This window comes from Monodelphis domestica, chromosome 2 (genome assembly GCF_027887165.1).
Source record: "Monodelphis domestica isolate mMonDom1 chromosome 2, mMonDom1.pri, whole genome shotgun sequence".
In the NCBI taxonomy this organism is placed as follows: domain Eukaryota; kingdom Metazoa; phylum Chordata; class Mammalia; order Didelphimorphia; family Didelphidae; genus Monodelphis; species Monodelphis domestica.
The window spans coordinates 123,793,364-123,815,285 of record NC_077228.1 but is presented as its reverse complement, the minus strand read 5'-3'; the positions used below and the strand labels follow the sequence as shown (position 1 = coordinate 123,815,285).

The 21,922-nt window shown below is 35.6% G+C and overlaps 1 protein-coding gene and 1 non-coding gene across 3 annotated transcripts in view; one reads left to right on the top strand and one right to left on the bottom strand.

The window, feature by feature from the left end:
* The window catches only part of USH2A (usherin), a 327,556-nt gene that overhangs the window by 23,259 nt on the left and 282,375 nt on the right, over positions 1-21,922 (top strand). For both annotated transcript variants that reach the window (XM_056815925.1, XM_056815924.1), the window contains exons 3-5: positions 1,704-1,913; positions 3,260-3,462; positions 7,252-7,364. In XM_056815925.1, the coding sequence (XP_056671903.1) occupies positions 3,271-3,462; positions 7,252-7,364 (305 nt within the window). In that variant the 5' untranslated portion in view covers positions 1,704-1,913; positions 3,260-3,270. The remainder of the gene's footprint in view (positions 1-1,703; positions 1,914-3,259; positions 3,463-7,251; positions 7,365-21,922) is intronic.
* On the bottom strand, positions 14,103-14,285 carry LOC130457612 (U2 spliceosomal RNA). Its single transcript, XR_008916917.1, has one exon. It is a non-coding gene; the product is annotated as a U2 spliceosomal RNA (small nuclear RNA).

Genomic DNA, 21,922 nt, shown 5'->3' with positions numbered 1-21,922 from the left:
GTTCAGTTTGTCTAGAGAAGAGGGTTGCATGTAGATGAGTAGTAGGGAATAATGTTAAATATGAAAATTGAAGATTTAAGGGTCTTAAATATCATTCTTTATTTTTTAATAAATGGATAAATACTTGCTAAGTGCATATTTGGGTGTACTGATATTCTATCTCTTTAGTGCCTCCTAACTGCCTACCTGGTTGCACAGAATTCCTTACTAGGGCCATAGACAAATGTTTGCCTTCATCAAAGCATGCTTTCACTAGGCCTTCAATAAATACAAGTAGATTGTTTTATAAAATAACTCATGCTAAAATGTTAAAGGCTGATAATACCTTAATGTGCTATTGTTCCCAGGATTATTTGCACCTTAAGAGGGACAAAATTTCATAATTGAGAGGAATGAAATTGTGACAATGGAGAAACTTAAAAGAACCAGAACTTTCATCCAAAACAAAAGTTTTCACATTTAGATTTGTCTATGGTTTTATTGCTAATAAGTATCTGTGGCAAGATTTGGCACCTAGAGAAAATTGTATGACATTACTCTTCAAATTAACTTTTTAAGATAAATATAATGTGCCTGAAGAGTGACATCACTAAGACGTGAGACTACAGAGGTGAGGATATTTCTGGGAAACCACCTTTGCAGAGATGATAGTTGCAGGTTGTGATCAGGCTGAGCTGCTATGATACATGCCACTGGGTATATTATATTACCTAATAATTTTTGTTCCTTCTTTTAGCTCAGTTGTTTCTAGCTGCTGTAGAAGTGAGAGTGCTATCAATGACCTCTAAATATTGTACTTTGGTGCATAGTCCTGATTACACCACCACAGTTAAAATTCTGGTCATGGTGAGCCTAAACCCTCAAAGCTGATGAATTTATTAACAACAATATAATTCTTCAGTTTTTAGAAATAAGTTTCCACCTATCTGATGGTCTTTTTAAAGCCTTGTAGGGAGGACATAGAATCAGAAAAGGTGACTAGCAAAGTGCTGCATAGGCAACCTATGAAGGCAACAGGTAAATACGTTTTTGGGGTAATGAAGCATTCTTTGAAAGCTATCTCTTTGTCATTAGAAAGACATATGGTTTGTACCCCAAAGTGAGAACCTTGGGGAAAATATCAAAGATACCTCCTGGGAACCTAGTGAGTCAAATTTTCAGGGTAAACAAATTGCATATTGATGTAGTCCTTTTTTTAAATGTTCTTCTTTGTAGATCCCTAAATTATAATTTAGTAAAAGTTGTTAGTGCTTTAAATTAGACCTTAAAATCTAGGAGTTTATTGAGTAAATGGCCTTTTCTACCAGAACAGACTTTAACCAGTAATGACTATATTCATCAGTTGTTCCATGAGCAGTATTTATTTTACTGTTCCTTTCCCCACAATTATAGCTTTCAATCTCTCTTAATTGTATTGATAAAATGAATGTACAATGATTTTTTTTTAAGGAAAGTTGAATTGTCTACTGCCTCAGGTGAGAAATGTCAATTATAAGAATAGAACCAAAGTATCCTGGGAAAAATGAAGGTTGTTATTATTTTTAAGAATTCTAATGAGAGTACAAAGAATTACTTAATCTCCTTTTCCAAGCTTCCCCAGAGATAACTGCTCAGATACAAGAAATTTGGAGAGTATGAACTTTATTCCAGTATACTGCGAGGATTAACCCCATTTCTAAAGTATTGTGTTGATTCTTTAACAGCCCTGAAAGATTTACAAGGTGATGTTGAATATTATACCCTCATCTGGAGTTCTGCTACATCAAATGAGTCACTGAAAATCCTGCCTGATGTAAACTGTTTTGTAATCGGTGACTTAAAACCAAACACAGAGTATCAGATTTTTATTTGTGTTTTCAACGGAGCCCACAGCATCAACAGTGAAGTACTACATGTGACCACTCGGGATGGAGGTGGGTCTAGAGCCTCAGGACTGCTTGCCTTCAGATATGGGAATGAAATTGATTGATTTTTGTCGAGGTTGAGATCAGTCATCCTTCCATTATAAAATTTCCGGTATTAGAGGGGAAAGGAAGGGTTGGGGTGGGAGAGGGAGAAACTAAAATGCTTAAGTGCTAGCTGCTGTCAAGTGGCAAATCAATAAGCCATCCCACTAAGACTGAAGCACAAAGCTTTAATAATAGGTTATTAGCCCAGTTTGTTCCCTCCTTACTTGGAGAACTGAGGCTGTTGTATACTAAGTTTGAATCTGATTTCATGTCAACAAATGGTAGCATTTTGAAAAAATTAATGGTTTTTAAAAGAGATGTACTCCTTGAAGCAATGGGTTTCTGACACAAGCAAATACAGTGCCTTCCCTGAGTCACCAGAAATAGAGGTGCAAGTTCAGCCACAGAGAAAATTTGCCTATGAGTCATTTCCAAGCCAGTTAGCAAGAGGGAGGGAGTAGGGAAGCAACTTGTGAATCTGAAATGTGGCTGGAATGGGCTTTCTAATCTTTTTTGCTTTATAAAGTCTCATTATAAACATTATAATATCATTACCTCCCAAGCAAGTGTTCCAGGTCATTAACAGAGCACTTTAAGTGCAGATCTCATTTCCCTTTGTGGTGTCAAAGGTCAGCACCTTTTGTTTATGAAATAGAATTGATCACAAGGACAATTTTTCAACTAGTTAAGATGGGTTCTTATGATAAAAATAGGTCTTTGGATAGTTATTTCTGACACACTTGAATAATTGCGTAATTTAACGCTAAGCAAGTTTTTTCTAGTGTTAGATTTCATCATTACCTATGGTAATCAACATTCAAAATCATTTACATAATGACAATATTGTATTATTACTTCATATTGCTTAAGTTATGAGCCTAGTAATATCAATGATTTAAAAAAATTTTCCTCTAGATGCAATATCTTTGAGTTGTATTTTTTGTATAGGGAGTATTAAAAAAAAATTAACCCTGGGAGGTGAAAGGATGGCAAAGAAGAGATAGATAATAGATATGTGTTGGCAGTGCCGATGGGTGAATAATTTATCATCACATCCCACTGGCCACATTTCACTGAAGATTAACACTATGCTGGTGGTATAAAGCATTTTACCACCAGTTCTCATGGTTTCTAACTGAGAGTATAATAAGCCAATTTACAGAGGACTACAGACTGTGATAACTTCATCAGAGCAAAGCAGATAAGCAGGGAACCCTTTGCTAAACCTAATTACTAATCTGGATTTAGTTAAACAAGTGCTTTTTCAGAGACAGCTGGAGTTTATTCAGTTTTTTTTTCTTTAATTCTAGAGCCTCAGGGCATGCTTCCTCCAGAGGTTGTCATCATCAACAGTACAGCTGTACGTGTCATCTGGACATCGCCTTCCAACCCAAATGGTGTTGTCACTGAGTATTCAGTCTATGTAAATAATAAGCTTTACAAGACTGGCATGAATGCGCCTGGGTCTTTCGTTCTGGGAGACCTGTCTCCATTCACTATCTATGACATCCAGGTTAGAACATTGCTTTTTGATAGTTAAGCTTGTGGGTATCATAAATAAAACATGCTGGCCTGTGTCTCAAGGTGGATATCTTTTTGTCTTGATTGGGTAAGAGGTATCTAGGGGGCAGGAAAAGAGGGAAACTGATTGAGATGAAATTGACTTGCTTTTGGGCAAACATTTGGGACTCTGCAGAGAAGATGATGTGGATATAAAAAGACTGAGATGATGATATTTATTCGAGCCAGGCAAAAATGAAGGCTCCCAATTATTGGGAGAAGGTCCCGCCACACAAAGTACCTCCCTTCTGGGTACTTTGGCTGTTGTGGGTGCTTGATGACAACAGAGCAACTCTGCCGCCGGATTGGCAGGGATCTTTTTCTCCTACCTGTTGCCCCTCTTAGAAGGGCTCTGAAAGGAGGAGGAAGGGCTTTGAATCTGGGGTTAAGAAGACCGTGAGTGGCCATTCTGGATCTGCTGCTTATTCCCTGAGAGACTTTGGGAAGTCCCTCATCTCCTACGATCCTCAGTTATCTCTGAAAATCAAGGGACTTGGAATGGACTTTTCACGAATAAAAAGGAGCCAGAGATGCTTCTGTAGTGTAGAAATCAGTCTGTCACTTGGACCCCATTAATACAGTTCATAATCAAATCAACATTTCACCTTTATGAAATCCAAATGGCAAAGCATATTTCCTGCCCTCTATGAGTTTATGATCTAATACTTAAATGCAAAGAAAAGCAATAGGATAAAGTAACTCAGATCTTGCCACAAAGTATTAAGTAAATGATCTCTCTCTCCATTTATCTATCTATAGGGATTTTTTAATTTTTTATTTAATTTAATTTAAAATTTAAAAGTTTTACTATTATCTCATTTAATTCTTACAACCCTGTGAGGCAGGTGCTGTTATGATCTCCTTTATAGTTAAGGAAATTGAGAAAGACAGAGATTAACTGACTTACCCAGAGCTATAGAACTACTAGGTGTCTGAAACTGGATTTGAACCCAGGTCTTCCTAACTCCAAACTCAGTATTCTATCCACTCTGCCACCTCACTACCTCAGTGAAAACAACACTGGGTTTTAAATAAGGAGACCGTAATTTTAGTTCTAGCTTTGCTGCAATCTAGTATTATGATTGTCAACAAATCACATTAACCTCTGGGACCTCAATTTCATCAACAATAAAAATAAGAGTTGGATAAAATTGTTTCTAAGGTTCCTTCCAGGTCTAAAGTTGTAATAGGAAAGGAAAATAAATTCAGTATTTAAAACTATCTTAATCTCATATCAAACAAACATTCAGGGGGTGGTAGGATTTGCTCAGCAGATTGAAAGCCAGGCCTAGAGATGGGAGGTCCTGGATTCAAATGTGACCTCAGCAACTTCCTAGCTGCATGACTCTGGGCAAGGAATTTAATCCCAGTTGCCTAACCCTTATCATTTCCCAGCCTTGGAACCAAAACACAGCATTGCTTCTAAAACAGAAGGTCCTAGGGTTCCCCACCCCACCAAAAAAAAATCAGTCAACAATAATCAGATATTTATTGAGCAACTACTTTGGACAAATTATTGTTTAGGGTCCAGAGAAGTATAAGACATGGCCATTGCCCTCAAGGAATTTACATGCTGTTTTGAGAAATAAGACATATTGCTCTGTGACATGATAAAAAAGATAATTAACAATACAAGGCAGTATATGATAAGCATAAAATGATTAACATCAAAAATAAGCAGTATAGTTCAACAGCTATAGATAATGTTTACACAATTAATAGAATTTGAAAAACCAGGACCTACTCACTAACATTCCTTGTGGCTTGGAAAATGATTTTCAGAAAATCATTAGGCCATTAATGATTTATAAACAGACATTTAAACATGCCCAGGGAGCTGGCTATTTGAAGCCTTCCTTTTAACAAGTGAAGAATCCCTTTGTAATAGGGATAATATTCATCTTCATCTGCAAATCTGAATTGTTTTATATCCATTTTTTTTAAAAGTAAGTTATATTTGGGTTTGGAACCTCCATATGGAATGTGAAATGTCAAAAGATTAGGGATTCTTTCCATTGGTTAGTTATAGATGAAAAAGGTCTTCACACATCCCTCCCTGTACAGTCCAAATGTAGATCTCTGTAGGAAACATTCACATATAGGTGACTTTATTAATATTTAGATAATGTGGTAAGCTCCCTGATTATCTGTAACATGGTCTACCTCTACTAATACTAATTAGATCTTCTGGTTTTTAATTCTATTGAAGTTATATATATATATATAAACTTTATCTTTAGAATAGGTTTAATTCTCTTAGACCAATCTAAACAGATTATTTTGGTAGTTTGCTTAGGTTCTAAAAGTTTGCCAGTTTGCTACAAGACATAAATAATGGTGTAGAAAACTGTAACAGATATGTCTATTCCTGCCCCAACTGAAAGCACATATTTCCTATATAAATATGATGACTTTGAAAATCAAGAGAAACCCATTTGGATTTTAAATAGTAACAAAAACAGAACCACTTCATTTAGAAAGGATCAGTATTAATGTTCAGGGTTTCTTAGGACTCTTTGGTCTACTCCAGTCTCTTCCTGCTTCAGGAGTTTAGTTTTAACTTTAGAAATAGTTTGGCTCTTTTTTAACTCTTTTTAAATCTCTCTCTGTGCTCCTCTTTCAAAGGCATACAGATCTGGAGATTTATAGCTTCTCTCTCTCTCTCTCTCTCTCTCTCTCTCTCTCTCTCTCTCTCTCTCTCTCTCTCTCTCTCTCTCTCTCTCTCTCTCTCTCTCTCTCTCTTCCCTTCTGTTCTGTTCTTTTCTCTCCCTGATTCCCCTCAACATCTGACACTTTAGAGTAATAATGTTCCTTTATTCTTCTCATTTCTTCTGTCCTCACTTCCAAACTCCTCTTGTCCTTCATCTTTTCTCACCTCTCATCTTATTTCTATTCTTCTCCTCTCCTTGCCTCCTATTCTCCTCAACACTCCTCTTCTCTCTCCTCTCCTCCTTTCTCCTCTAGTCATCTTTTTCTCTCCCTCACCCTCTTATTCTCTCCCTCCCTCCTTTTTCTTCTCTCCTTCTACTCTTTTCCTTCATTAATTTACTATCATGTTTCTTTGCCTTTCCTTCCTCTTCACACTTGTGTTACTTTTGTGTTGCTAATGCCTGATGGGCCCTATTTCCAATTATCAGTTATTCCATCCTCCTTGGTTTTTATTCAGATAAAGTCACAGAATTAAGGGGGTGAATGATGATTTTCTGCTGCGATTAGAGTTAAAATACAATTGCAGCTGGAACAAATGGATATAAAATAGCTGAGCCATAGTAGGGAGCCTCTCAAGGCTTCATTTTTCTTCTAGTCCACATTAGCATTGAAGCTATTTATTGTAAAATGTCAAGTCTTACGGAAGATATCATCATTACCCTACATTGGTTATAGATCTAGAGAGTGGTATGTGGTGATAACCTATTATGCTTGCAAAATGTTGCCTAGGCATCTTTCGTTCTTTGAGTCTGCTCAGAGTAGATTAATGTCTTTCTTTCTTTGAGTGGGAGCAATCCAGGGACTAAACAGTGCCATGTTAAGGATTGAGGAAATTGTAATGGGCCTAGTTCTGACCTCTGATATATACTCACCTCACTAAAGAAGATTGCCATCAAAAACTATTATTTACTAAGCACCCAGAGAATGCATGACAGAGAATGCATGACATTATGAAATACTTCTTGAATGAGGGCAGAATTAATTCCCTACAAGTCTGTGGCACTGAATATAATCACTTAACCACTTCTTACAGGTTGAAGTCTGTACCAAATACGCTTGTGTGAAGAGCCAAGGAACTAAAATCACGACTGTAGAAGATACACCATGTGAGATTGCAGCACCCAAAATACACATAATCAGCTCAAGGTACAATTTCATTTTTTAATTGGCAGAATAACTCTTAATTATATTCTATACTAGAGCATTATTCTATTATTTATACCTCTGATCCCATCTTGCCCATTATGTAGCAGCCACCAGTACAATTAATAGAACTTAGTATTATTCCATAGACATGCTGTGATAAAGTTGAACATAAATCAGATTTACCATTGTTGGTTCTCTTTCAGTTGTGTCCACTTTTTTATGACCTCATCTGGGGATTTTTTGCCAAAAATATTGGAGTGGTTTGCCATTTCCTTCTCTAGCTCATTTTACTTATGAGTAAACAGAGGCAAGCAAAATTAATTGATTTGCTCAGGGTTTCACAGCTAGTAAACCCCTAATCCAAGAATTGAACTCAGAAAAATCAATCTTTCTGATTCTAGGCCTGGCACTCTATCCACTGCTTCACCTAGATGCCCAGATTTACCACATTATCACCCTTATAACAACAGTAGCAAAGGGACACATTAGCTTAACACAAAATGCTTATCTGTTATCCATTCTCATTTGATCCCCAAAATAACACCATGAGGTCAGGATTATTGGTATAATTGTCCCCATTTTATGTATGAGAAACCTAAGTGATTTACGCAAGATTTTTTTTTAAAACCCTTACCTTCTGTTTTGGAATCAATACTGTATATTGGCTCCAAGGCAGAAGAGTGGTAAGGGCTAGGCAAATGGGGGTTAAGTGACTTGCCCAAGGTCACACAACCAGGAAGTGTGTGAGGTCAGATTTGAATCTAAGACCTCCCATCTCTAGACCTGGCTCTCCATCCACTGAGATACCCAGCTGCCCCCCTTTACTCAAGATTAAACAAGTGATGAACAATGGAATCAAGATTCAAACTCATTTCATCACAGTATTTTTTCTACTTTTCCATGATGCCATGTTGTTTCCTTTCCCTACAATTGGTTCCCAAGAGTTAGAGACCTTATTTTTAAGATCCAAACTTCCTACTTTGTCTAACCATTCCCCTGCCCCCTTTTCTCAAGGAGTTAATGATCTGCAAGCCAACTCCTGAATGCTGGAGACAAATTCCCTGCTGATGTAAGTTTAAACATTGGCTGTGCTATTTATTAACTGCATGATACTGGACAAGTCACTTAACCTTTCTATATCTCACTTTCTTGAATTACAGGAATTGTATTAGATGATCTCTAAGTTTTCTTCCACGTCTAAATATTCTTCTTTTATAAGCTTCTTTAAAGGAATTGCATGATGAATCCTTCAGTAAAGCTAAATATCCATTCTGTTCTAAAACCACAGGGACCTTATTGCTTTTCATCTTCCTACCCCAAGTGCTCTGTGAAATACTTCACATGGCAGATGCTTAATAGATGTTAGTTGAATTTTCAATTGCGGTAGAAAATCGATATATTTGAATCATCCATATCAATGCTACCAGTACCATTAGCATCTCTCCTTGGGTCCCAGTGTCCCATGATTCCTAGAATTTCTGAAACATGAGTATTTGAGTTTTGACCAGTATATCTTTAGTTTTCAAGAAATGAAGTTTAACTTCCAGTTCTTCACAGATAGATTGGAATTATAGTCACTTCAACTCATCATACTGAGTTAACTGTGAAGACAAATTAAGAATATTCTACTATTAACTTTGGTTGCATTTTCTGTCATGTTGTATAAATTGATTAATCTGTGTTAAAACAATAAATTCCTTTATAGAGCTCCCTAGTCTGAAATTGTGAAGTCTCTTTTCCCTAGTTGGTTATTGTTTACTGGAATGATCAATAAGAATGTGGGGGGGGGGGGGAAGGAGTAGCTAAGTGTTTCAGTGGATCAAGAGCCAGGCCTGGGAGGTCCTAGGTTCAAATCTGGCCTCAGACACTTCTTAGGTCTATGAAAATGGGCAAAATGCCTAGCTCTTACAGCTCTTTGGCCTTGGAACCAATTCATAGTATTTATTCAAATATGGAAGGTAAGGGTTTAAGAAAAAAAGAAGCATCAGGATTGTTCTCAGGGACACAGCACAGATCAACTGATTGTAAGCTCCTTGAAATCAGGTGCCATGTCTTCAGGCCTGCCTTGCACCTTGTTGAGAATGAAGCCAATGATGGTAAACATTTACTGATTTCCTTGATTGGCATTCATGTAAAAGGTCAGGAGTGACAGCTATTCCAGAAGCCATTATGGAGTCAAGACACCCTGCATAGATTATGCAATCTGAATAATGTGTCCTATGTGAGCCACTCAAGTTCGGGCTTAGAAACTTGATATGAAAAGCCAGTGGTCTGGCTATAGGACAAAGACAGAAATAGGGAACATTGGAGGATTCTAGGGAAATACACACATATTCTCAGGCCATACAAGATCTGAATCAGTGACTTTGTCAGTTCATTCACTAGACTGACCTCATTCACCACAACTCAACAATGAAGGTCCTTGCTGACCATTGTCATTAATGTCCACTTGTGAGTATAATTAAATTGACTCTTTTCTTCGAAAGGAAATCCCTTTCCCTAGACAGCCCAATAAGCTCAATCCAAACTGATTGTATGACTGATTAGGAACTTGGAATGTTTCTTTCACTACCTGTGGTTAGTGTAAGATTAAAATTAATGTCTGATAACTCCAAGTATTATATTAATTTTAATCTTACATTAATCCACAATATAGATAATCCAGTAGCAAAAAGCAAAAGAAATTATTAAATCCCTTCATTATCCATTTCCCTTTCTGGATAATTTTTCCTTTAAAAGAGTTTCTCATAGCTGATTACATATGATGTGAGAGGAAAGTAACGTTTTTTTTTACTCCATTGACTTCTTTAAATACCAAAATAAAATGCAAGCTAACATTCCTACAGCACTTTCAAGTCTACAAAGTGTTTTATAAATATTATCTCATTTGATCTTCACAACAATTCTACAAAGTAAGTGCTTTATTATCTCCATTTTACTGATGAGGAAAATGGGACAAACAGAGGTTAAGTGACTTAGACGGGATTACATAGCTAGTGTCTGAAGTCTGAGTTGATAAAAAGTTGATATAAAAAGTTGATATAAACTCTTGCCTTCCATCTTAGTATCAATACTGTGTATTGGTTTCAAGGCAGAAGAGTGGTAAGGAAGGGCTACGCAATGGGGGTGAAATGGCTTGTCCAGGATCACCTAGCTAAGAAGTGTCTGAGGTCATATTTGAACCCAGGATCTCCCCTCTAGTCCTGGCTCTCAATCCACTGAACCACCAAGCTGCCCCCTTTTATTGTTATTTTTAAGTGTGCAAGTGAATTATTATGGAAATTAGAAAATTTATTCTTAAACAGCAGAAGTTTTTGCAAGAATAATGATTATCATTAATTTAGGGTGGTAAATAGAGCCTGACAAGGAAATAAAAAGAACATTCTAGTCATATAGTAATAATGAACTTCCATGTCACAGCAGTGAAAAGGGAGTCCGAAAGAGCCAAGTTTTACTTTCAGCTGGGTCTTTTTACCTCTAAGCAAAAAAAAAAAAAAATTTATATATATATATATACATACATTATCCAGGCCTTGGTTGCCCCATTTCTGAAATGAAAAAGTTAAATCAAATGATTTATATTTTTTCCAGCCTTAATATTAAGTATATCTCAGTTTCTGTGATTTTTTCAACTATCTCCAAAAATTCTGAACATATAAAAGAACTTATTTGGAAATCTCCATGCCACACTTTTTTTCTTTTCATTTCTCCTAGAGTTTTTGGCAATTTTTTTTAGTAGCAAAACTCGAATAAGATTGGCAAACGGGAGCCACAACCAGATATTGGCATACAGCAACTTCCTTTTCTTCAAAAGATCTATGATCGGGAAGCTCCTTTTTCCAAAGGCCTGACTATAACTAGCAAGGAGAGGCTGCCAAGCCATTTATCCAAATTACACCAAACACTAAAGCAGTTAGCCTCCTGTGTGCATGTTATTGTTGGTGTAATTTCATTACACTTCTGGCAATGTGTACTTGTTAGATACATTTCTGTTGGGGTGCAAGGGGAGCCTCTTGATTTTAATTTTAAAAAATCAAGTGCGAAAGCCTCCTGAAAAATGCCAAATCACTGGATTTACCTCTGTATCCCTTAAAATGATTTTGATATTTTGTTTTTGTCATTCTTATATATTCATAGGCTTGGAGATTTAAAGCTATAAGGGACAAAGAGCACTGGGGCTTGGAGTCAGGAAGACCTGAATTCAAATAAAGCCTCAGACTCACTAGCTGTGTAGTCCTGGGCAAGTCCCTCACCTTCTATTTTTCTCCCTTTCCCCATCTATAAACTGGGGACAATAATAGCCCCAATCTCTCAAAGTTGTTGTGATGAATTAATTGGTTAACATTTATATATTTTATATTTATATTATATTAAACATATAATTATATTTAGATATTTTATATATTTGTTTATGTAATTTTATATATTATAATTACATATTGTATTAAATATATAATTAATATGATAATGTAATGTTTATAAAGTGTTTTGCACATTTTGAAGAGGATTAATGTCATCAAGAGGCAATGTCTTGACTTATATGTAAATTGGATTTAAGTGAGCCTAATTGTAAAGCCATCAGGTACTCTATAAATGACAGCTATTTAGTTTTAATCCAGCCCAATCCCTTAATTTTGCAAATGAGAAAGCTGAGGGACCAATGGACTAAATTGATTTATCCAGATTCACACAGGTAGTGGTAGAATCCGGATTTGAACCCAGTTCCACAGACTGTGAATTTCCCCCAGTTCCTTTTATACTCTGCTATCTCCTGGCTTTCCATTTGGGGTTTTGGTAAAATATAATTGGCGTGTAGACCTAAAGCAGCTATTTCGGGATATAATCAAAGTTTTTGTTTTTAGTTTTTTGTTTTATAAGAACTCAATTCTGCTTCTCATCTTTGTTTCATTTAGATCTGCTTTTGTATTCATTTTGGCCAAAAAAAAAAGGAAGATGTATTTCTGCTATTAAATATACAAACAAGAAAATGTCAAAACATCTGAATGTAAAAAGACATATCCTTGCCGTTTATCATCCCTTTCTTCTGAGATAGGCGCCGTTTCTATATTGCCTCTTCCCTACTTGTCATATTATCATCAGCTGTTCTTATATCCCAAATGAATACTAACTACAGATCGATTGCCCGGACATGTCTGGCCATGGCCTACACGTGCCCCGGGTAGTTCATTTATTTGCCATGGTGGATTTGCTAGAGTGGAATTTAATCAATAGCTAATTCATTAATTCTGGTCCTCGAGTAGGTAGGGACTGTGCAGTATAGAAATGGCTGGCTGGCTTGGGCTTTGATTGAAATATGACAAACACCACAGCTGACAGCTTCACTGGGCACTGGGCTGCATATGAATTTCACTTATTTATTCTCTGTAAAGGGATAAGCCAGGAAATGAATATCGGTTTGTATAAACAAGGAGGACATTTTAATACATAACTGCCAGAAGACCAAAATGTATGATTTCTAGGCTCTGTGCTCAGGGGAAAGCAGAAAGAGGAGGCAGATCATACCATTTATTGCCTTTAATTGGGGCCCGAGCAGGTTCTTTCATTTCACATCAGTTTGGGGCTGTATTATTGATGAGAAAGCTGAGGATCGTGTCTTTGTAGCATTCACAAATAATTGTTTTAAAATTTGCCTCCGGGTACCGAATGACATAAATGATAATTTTGCCTACCAACTTTTTAGAAGTCTTTATGATAGCAATGCAGTCTGGGCACTTCTAAATGAAGGTTAGACCACAATTGCCATTATAAATCCCCTTTTATTTGGAAGTTAATAATTCACCTGCAGGCTGGAGTGTGGCACAAAAGGTCAGCTCAGGAACAAATTGTTTGCCTTTATTATTTGAAAAAAAGTTGATGCCAAGTTTTGAGGCTCTTAGCTTTTCTATACTGTATAAATGGAGATTAAGCCATCTCTGCGTAAGTGGCCTCACTTCACTTCTGTTGCTCCCAGTGACCACTGAGCTACCTTGTTAACTTTTTAACTATTTGGAGGACTCACTTAAATATTTTTAATAACTAGAAAAAAATGGGTTGCATTTTAAAGAAAAAATAATAAATCCTCTTTTTTATAGAAAATAATAAATCCTCTTTTTTTACAGAAAATTAGTCCTCTTTTTTCAGAAAATAAATTCTCTTTTTACAGAAAATAAGTCCTCTTTTTTTTTACTTCAAGATTCTTAACCAACAAAGATAACTAATTAGGAATATTGACAAACACTTTCCAGTCTTCTTCATGATCATAGTCATCAGTTATATATACCACCATACCTCCTTCAGGACTTCCCCAAAAGTGTGGGGTCAGGCACTTATCCCCTATGTAGTGAAAATAGAAGACTTTGCTTATCTCTCTCACCTAGATGTTCTAGGTAGAATGTCTTCTTCAGTCCTTTGACCTATAATTATTTTTCAACCTTTACCTTCAGGCTTAGAATCAGTAAGGGCTAGGCAACTGGGATTAAGTGGCTTGCCTTGGGTCACACAGCCAGGAAGTACCTGAGACTAGATTTGAACCTAAGACCTCCCATCTCTAGCCCGGCTCTCTATCCACTGAGCCATTGAGCTACCTACCTGTCCCTGTAATCTTCATTCTGTTAAGTCCTTATGACTATACTCCTACTCCAAGCCCAGTACTTTTCACAAAATAGATCCAGCCAATTCCTCTACTAGTGTGAGAAGGAAGGAATTACAATATGGGAGCTTTGGTTAATAAAATATCTTTATGGATCTTTTAGAGCAGAATTCAGTAGTTTCAGCAAAAAAAAAAAAGCACTGATGTGGCAACTTTCAACTACTTGTAGGAATTTTGTGATTTGAAAAATCATCTGATTTTTTAAAAATCTGATATTAAACTGATAAGAACAGATACTACACTTGATCTTAGCCAAAAGGCCGAGAAGGATGCCCTTCAGTTGGAGAATGGCTGAACAAATTGTGGTATATGTTGGTGATGGAATACTATTGTGCTAAAAGGAATAATAAAGTGGAGGAATTCCATGGAGACTGGAACAACCTCCAGGAAGTGATGCAGAGTGAAAGGAGCAGAACCAGGAAAACATTGTACACAGAGACTAATACACTGTGGTACAATTGAATGTAATGGACTTCCCCATTAGTGTCAATGCAATGACCCTGAACAATCTGCAGGGATCTAAAAAATACTATCCACAAGCAGAGGACAAACTGTGGGAGTAGAAACAAGGAGAAAAAGCAACTGCTTGACTACAGGGGTTGAGGGGACATGTCTGAGGAGAGACTCTAAATGAACACCCTAATGCAAATACCAACAACATGGAAATGGGTTCGAATCAAGAACACTTGGATACCCCAGTGGAATCGCGTGTCGGCTATGGGATGGGGGGGGGGAGAAAATGATCTTTGTCTCCAATGAATAATGCTCGAAAAAGACCAAATAAAATAATATTTTAAAAAAAGAAAATAGATAGGGCAAAGAGTTGGCCTGGCACAGTACTTTGTACATATTAAATATTGTTTACTAACCAATGAATTCAGTAAAAGCAAAGTAATGTTTAAAAAATCTGATATTAAAAATCATTAGCCCAGTTGCAAGTGCCTTGGTAATGACCAAAAAGACAAAAATCAATTGTTTGGTCATAGAGAAATGATAAGATCCTTAAGAAGTGACATACATACTAGATGCTATTGAGAAACTTTAAAACATTCATGGAACTGACATGTAATTTTGAAGGGACTAAAATTATTCAAAGAATTGTAACAATGGCATTATAGTTCTAGAACCAAAAGGGGATAAAATATGGTGGAGACATATGCATGCATGGCACCAATGCAACTGGCAAGAAGATGGCTGGGGAGTAAAGTGAGTGAATCCATGGCTATTTCCAGCTTAGATATAGTGATACTATAAATTATAAAGGGGAAAATCTAGGCTCCATATTAGGTTAAACTTCCTAATAATTAAAGCTAAACAGAATTGAAATTGCTGCCTCTGAAGAGCAGTGATTTTCCTTTTAATGCCTTCAAGCAAAGAATAGATAAAGTCTTGCCAAGGATTTTGGGGAAAAGTTGCTTGATCATGCATCGATTAGACTAAATAATCCCTGAGGTCCCTGCTACCTCTAAGCCTCTGATTCTGTGACTGCAAGTATAGTAGTTGGGGAAGAATAGCTTACAGTTCCTTAAGGTAATGGTCAGTTAGGAAGATCACATCACAGAGTGTGAGAAGGGGAAAAAAACCAGGGGTAAGCCTATAATTATAAGAATAAAGGAATGTTGTGGATAGAAGTGTGAAAAAGGGATTTAAAACCAAAATGCTATAAGAAAATGTGAAGTGACTCCAGCCTCATTGGAGAAAATACAACACAGAGTATGGGTGTATTTTAATTTTAGTTACCTAACTGGAGGTGGTATAAACCCATCTCCACTTTTGTCAGCAGTTCCTTCTTGAAGATTATATGATTATGACACTAATGGGAACTTTCCAATGGGAAAAAAAGGTACAATGAACTGCAGAACAGTATAGGAAAAGATAGTCTAATGGTAACATTGTCAATTTCTTATTCTACCACAAAATGACAATGTGGTTTTGGGTAGGGCAAGGGGAGTATGGTGGGAAAGTCCCTCCTTAGATCTTGGAGCACTCTGTGGCAATGGCTCACTCTAAGTGCTTTGGAGACTTAAGTGGTCAGAATGGGAATGGATAACTATCTGGTGACAAACTTCAAATAGTCCTGTAGAAGCATCATCAGATGGTGCCCCTTTGCTCCTTATATCAGGTGTTTACCTTCTATGGTTCTGTTCTAAACCATTAGAAAAATGTAATTTATCCTAAAAATTCTAGCTTACTCCAATGAATTTTATTTCTTTAACTTTTTAAAGTGAGCTAGAAATGATTTTTCTCAACTGTGCCACCTATTATAAGGAATCAACACAGTAGTTTAAAATTTCTAGGTCTACTGCTATTCTGAAAATTATCAGATATTAAAATGTCAGATTTAAAAATTGATGAGAGATGACTGGCATATCCTGGTGAATCACAGATTTACAAATATTTCAGAATGCATCTCAGAGGCTATCTAATTTAATCCACTTCCAAAAATGAATCCCAAGGACTTGGTCTCCATTATCCTGAGGGAAGGGAAGACTTACCAATGGAGAAGTAGAATCATTTCCCTGTCTATATGGAGGCCATAAGAACCACTGGAATTTATTAAATAGGAGGGTGATTAAATTTGCAGTTTAGGAATAGGTGGCTGAATGAGAAATGGATTGGGGATTGAAGAAACTCAAGGCAAATAGGCCCATAACCATACTATTTCAATAAACTAGGTGAATGAGGTGTGGAGGGTCTGCATGAGAGTGGTTGCAATGTTAGAGGAGAGAAGAGAACTTAATATAGAGATGTTGTGAAATTGAAATTCAGGGCCATGACAAAACCTTGACTGGGGCAGGGGACAGTGAGAAATAATAAAGAGTGAATGAATCAAGTGTGAACATAATGAATGAATGAATGAATGAATGAATGAATGAATGAATGAATGAATGGTGAAGTTTTTCAGAAGAATAAGAAAGATAAACAAGCAACCAAGGAAAGAGAGTATAACTATAGACAAAGAGAAGAATAGAATTCATAATAGAGTAAAAAGGGATAGAAATAAAGAGGATGATAAATTAAATGAATGCTTTTTGGAAATGTGATCACCCAAGAATATTTCTTGGGCTTAAGAGGTTGGGCAGGGTATAGAGATTAGGAGTGAAGATTTATACCATATGCTACTCTGGAAGGGGAAAGAAGATGGACAAAATGTCAGATTATGGATGGAAGGTAGTTAGACAAATTGAAAAGAAAGATAAAGTAATTTAAGTAAATTCAAAGAATTCATCTGGAATAGAACAGAGAAAACTGAGACTAAACTAGCATCACACAAGTGTAAATAATGCTAATCCAAAGAACAAGCTGCTGATATTTAAAAAAAAATACAAAAGAAATGAGTGAAAAATGCCCATTTTAAAAACATCTCAAAATCTTAAAAGAGAATTAATTAAATTGAATTTAAAAAGTGACTAAATGACTAAGAGAAAATATCCAATTTTTTTGCATTTAAGAAATATTTATGCAAAAAATTAAAAAAGACTAGACCAGTGAGTTCAGTAGTTAAAAGAAACTTGAAAGAGAAAATATCTTCTGCCAATGCAGAGTTGCCCATTTTCTGCTAATTATAGCATTAGAGAATTAAGTGAGGTCATTGAGAGATTAAGGGATTTGCTCAGAGTTTCATTGCCATTATGTCAGAGGTAGGACTTGATCCTTTGTCTTCCTGATTCAAAGGCCAACTCTCTATATTCTATAGCATATTACATCTCAAAATAAAATAAAGTCACAAAACAAAAATGAGAAACTGGTTTTGGCAATACTAAAAAACATTAAGTTACATTTTTGTTTATCAAAGTAAAAATAAAACAAACTTTGAAAAATAAAAGGTAACTACATTATACTTAAAGCTACCATAGATAAGAAAATAGTCATTCAAGAAATATGAACTCAATTGGCATAGTATTTTAATTCATAGAGGAAATATTGACTAAAGTACAAAAATACACAGATAATGACCCAATTATTATAGTCAACTTTAATGTTCTTTTCTCGGTGCTGGATAAATCTAACAACTTTCCCTCAGAAAGGTAAATACAGAATAAATGATTAAAGAAGTCAAATTTTAAAGGCTTGTAATATTTTCTTAATAGAACCATTAAGGAGTATTTCCCAAGACAACACAATATCTTTACAAAAATATGTTATATGTCATGTCAAGGCAAAATTATAAATAAATATAAAAAAGTAAAATTAATCATCATATTATTCACAGTCCATAATAACACACAGATCTCAAACACATATCTGATCTTTTGGATTTAGACATTTCCTCCAGTGATACATAATCCAAACAACCTATGAATACCTATCCTTTGTGACTCTTGTCCAAGTTCTCCCTAAAGTTATTTTAATTAATCCAGGATTACAGAAGATATAGGTCTGAATGGCTATGTGATAACATCTTAAATAATGAATCAGTCAGACCATCATGTCAACAGTTAAGAACTATGTGAAAAAAGAATGATAATGATGAGACAATACACATGGATTAAAATCTCTGGGATGCCACTGAAATAGTTCTTAGAGGAAAAATTGTCTCACTATTAACATACATTAAAAATAAAAAATAAAAAAGAGAAGATCAGTGGACTGAGAACACAATTTTTAAAATCTAGAAAAATAAGAAACCTAACATCCAAAATAATCACTAAAAGAAAAATCTTTTAAAAAGAAGGGAAATAGACAAAAATGGAGAAAAGAAAAACATAGAACTAATTAACAAAACTAAAAGATTGTTCTCTTACAACAAAAGATTGCTCTTTTACTAACAAAATCACTAATCCCTTTAGCTAATCTGATCATATAGACATAAAGCAAAACAAATTACCAAAACAAATAGAACAAGAAATATTCCCAACAAAGAATAGCTAAAAAGAATATTTAGATACTCCTATGCACAATTTTATTCAACAAAAACTGAGAATTTAAAGGCAATGAATGCTTACCTACCAAAATATAAAATAACAAATTTAACAAAAAAAGAAGTTGCAATCTTAACTCGAAACCAGTAGGGTGCCTGGATTGAATCTGAAGGTTTAGGGACTACAAGCTAAAGAAAGGCAAGGATTTGGGAATGAATTCCTCCTAGTAGCTTTTTCCAAATGAGTGTCCCAGATGGGATCTAAGCAACATGGAAGTAAATGGAATAGAGGAAGTCCACCCTCATTGATGCTTTCCCCTTCCCCCCACTATGTTTCTGCCATCTTCTAGCCATTTCTTCCCTATATTTTTGTTCCTATGACCACCCTGTTCATCTAAAAGTCATCTGGCGATTTGTTGGGAAATTGATACAAGTTCCTAGTGAGCCAGTCAACACTGTGATCTGGAAGCCAAGAAAGCTAATGAAAACAATCTTAAACTGTGTTTTAAAAAATGTATCATGTTTAGGTCTAGGAAGATTCTGCTCCAACTATGCTCGAAGTATTTTTCTGGTTTCAGTTCCAGGTCTATATTTTAGATTGAACATTCACCAGCTAGAGAGTGTACAGAAAAAGGTGAAAGGATCCAAGTATTTCTTTAGTATCTATTAATTTCAGGATACTATGTTCAACTACAAAAACTGGGCACCTGTCTTCATGGAGCTTATATGCTCCTGCAGATCAATTAGTCAAAGAGCTTTTGTTATACCTCTTTAAAATAAAGGCAGATAATGGGGGAAAAGGAAGATGCCATTTTATTGATTCATTGTGTGAGCATTTAACAGTTATTCAGTTAGCAGTTATTAGACATTTACTGGACTAATCTAATCCTTTCCCACCTTGCTTCTCTCCTGGACTCATTATGGTGTCCAGAAACATCCCCCTGAAAAATCATATTAACTCTGAAACTCACACCTCCTTAGTCCCCCTGTCCCATGTGACCTGTCCTTCCCTCTGACTGGAGATGATGGAGCATCAACATCAGTAGCTCCTCCCAGATCCTTCACTTAAGGAGAGTATCCAAGGCAGCCATCTCATCACTTCATACTCTTCATGACTTCCCATCTGGCTGCTCTTCTGGACTTCATCATGAAATTTATTATCCTACAAGATCACATCAGTTCTGAACATCACCGTGAAGCGGCAACCCCTTCAACTTCCCTCCATCTGATGCAACAGAGTACCAGCTTTTCAGCTTCTATTATATATTGTCTTCTCCAATTAGATGGGGAGTTCCTCTAGTTCAGGAACTCTCTTTTTCTGCACTGCTTGGAACATGCTAAGTGTTTGATGTGAATTAATAAGCAATGGAATGCCTCTTCATTGGATATCTTCAAACAAAGACTGGATGTACACTTGTTAAGTATCTTATAGAAGAGATTGATATTTAAGTGGAGGTAGGATTATCTGGTCTCTGAGGCTCCTTTCAATTTGAAAGTTCTGAGAGTCAATAGTAGTTCTATAAACTAATTATGAGGCAGCTAGGCAGCACAGTCAAAAGCACATTGAGAGAACATAATATTATTCTGGTCATTTGGTTTTGCATGTGCATCTCTAACCATTCTAAATATTTTATTCTTGTGCTTTCAACATTATTTCTTTTGCATATGTACAATTATTTAATTTTCCTCTCTTTCAGCAAAGCAATTAAGCCCTAATTCTGGGGATGAGCAATGTAGCATATTTGTCAAACAGAGATTCTTTTCATTGTAGAAGCAACACACAAAGTTTTTCCGTGCTCCCAGGATTTGCTTGGATGACAGCTATATAACTGTTCAACCTTACATGCACCTTTGAAAATTTACCCTCATATGTGTGAGTGCAGACCTCAAAAGCAAAATCATTCTTAGCTACAGCTGAAAATATGACCTGTCTCACTTCATACTTAACTATGTTGCACAGAGAAGAGAGAAATCACAGTGGCATGTATTTAAGGCAAGAATGCTGACCTGCAGGGTGGATATTTAGCTTTTACAAGACTAATTCCCTCTTTTGTGGGCAAGTCAGCCATTTAAATGTAGGCTTTCTTTTGGTAGTTGAATATGTAAGGAATACAAAAGAATTATAATAAGGAATTAATTCTTAGAGTTGGATAAAGATTATGTAAGTCACCTATGAAACTATTCTTGCATAGGTGACATTCATTCACTTGCATGCATACCTTGAGAAAATTAAATAATTGCATGTTTTTAAGTTATATTAAAATTTAACATTTTTCCAGATTGATTTTTTCTTAATATAAAACCTCGGATTTAAATATCTTCCATGTATGTGATGTCATTGATCGTGTCTTTTTTAATTCATAAAGGTAAATCAATCAAGTATTTCTTTAGTATTCAAGTATAATAGTAGACCTATTAATGTCAGGATACTATGTTCAACTACAAAAACTAGATTACACCTGTCCTCATGGAGCTTATGTTCTGCAGGTCAATTAGCCAAAGAGCTTTTATTATACCTCTTTAAAATAAAGGCATATAATGGTGGAAAAGGAAGATGGTATTTTATTTAATAATATTTTTTCAAAAGATTCATGATGCAATATTATGAGGAATGATTTATAAGCTCTTTGAGGTTATCAAACACATCTTATCTTTCTTTCAAGTGTTTTACACATAACAGACATTTAATAAATATTTATTGGTTAATATAATATTTATTTTGGGATAGATTTGGACCTGTGGTTTCATTAACATAGGGAGCTTCTAGAAAGGAATTTGTCTAGCAAAACACTGTATCGTTTCTGTAATTTTATATTAGAGAATTACTAAGGCACCATGAGATACTTTTCCAGTATCACACAGGCAATATGTGACAGAGATAGAATTTGAACTCTAGTTCTCATGTTGCTGATATTTTCCCTCTATCAACTCTATAGTATTTTCTTTGATTATGGTATATGTGATAGATTTCTTCAGATTATCCAAGTCACCACCAAACCCAAGTAATATTAGACTTTGGTTTGCACTTTTAGAGAAATTTTATTTTCT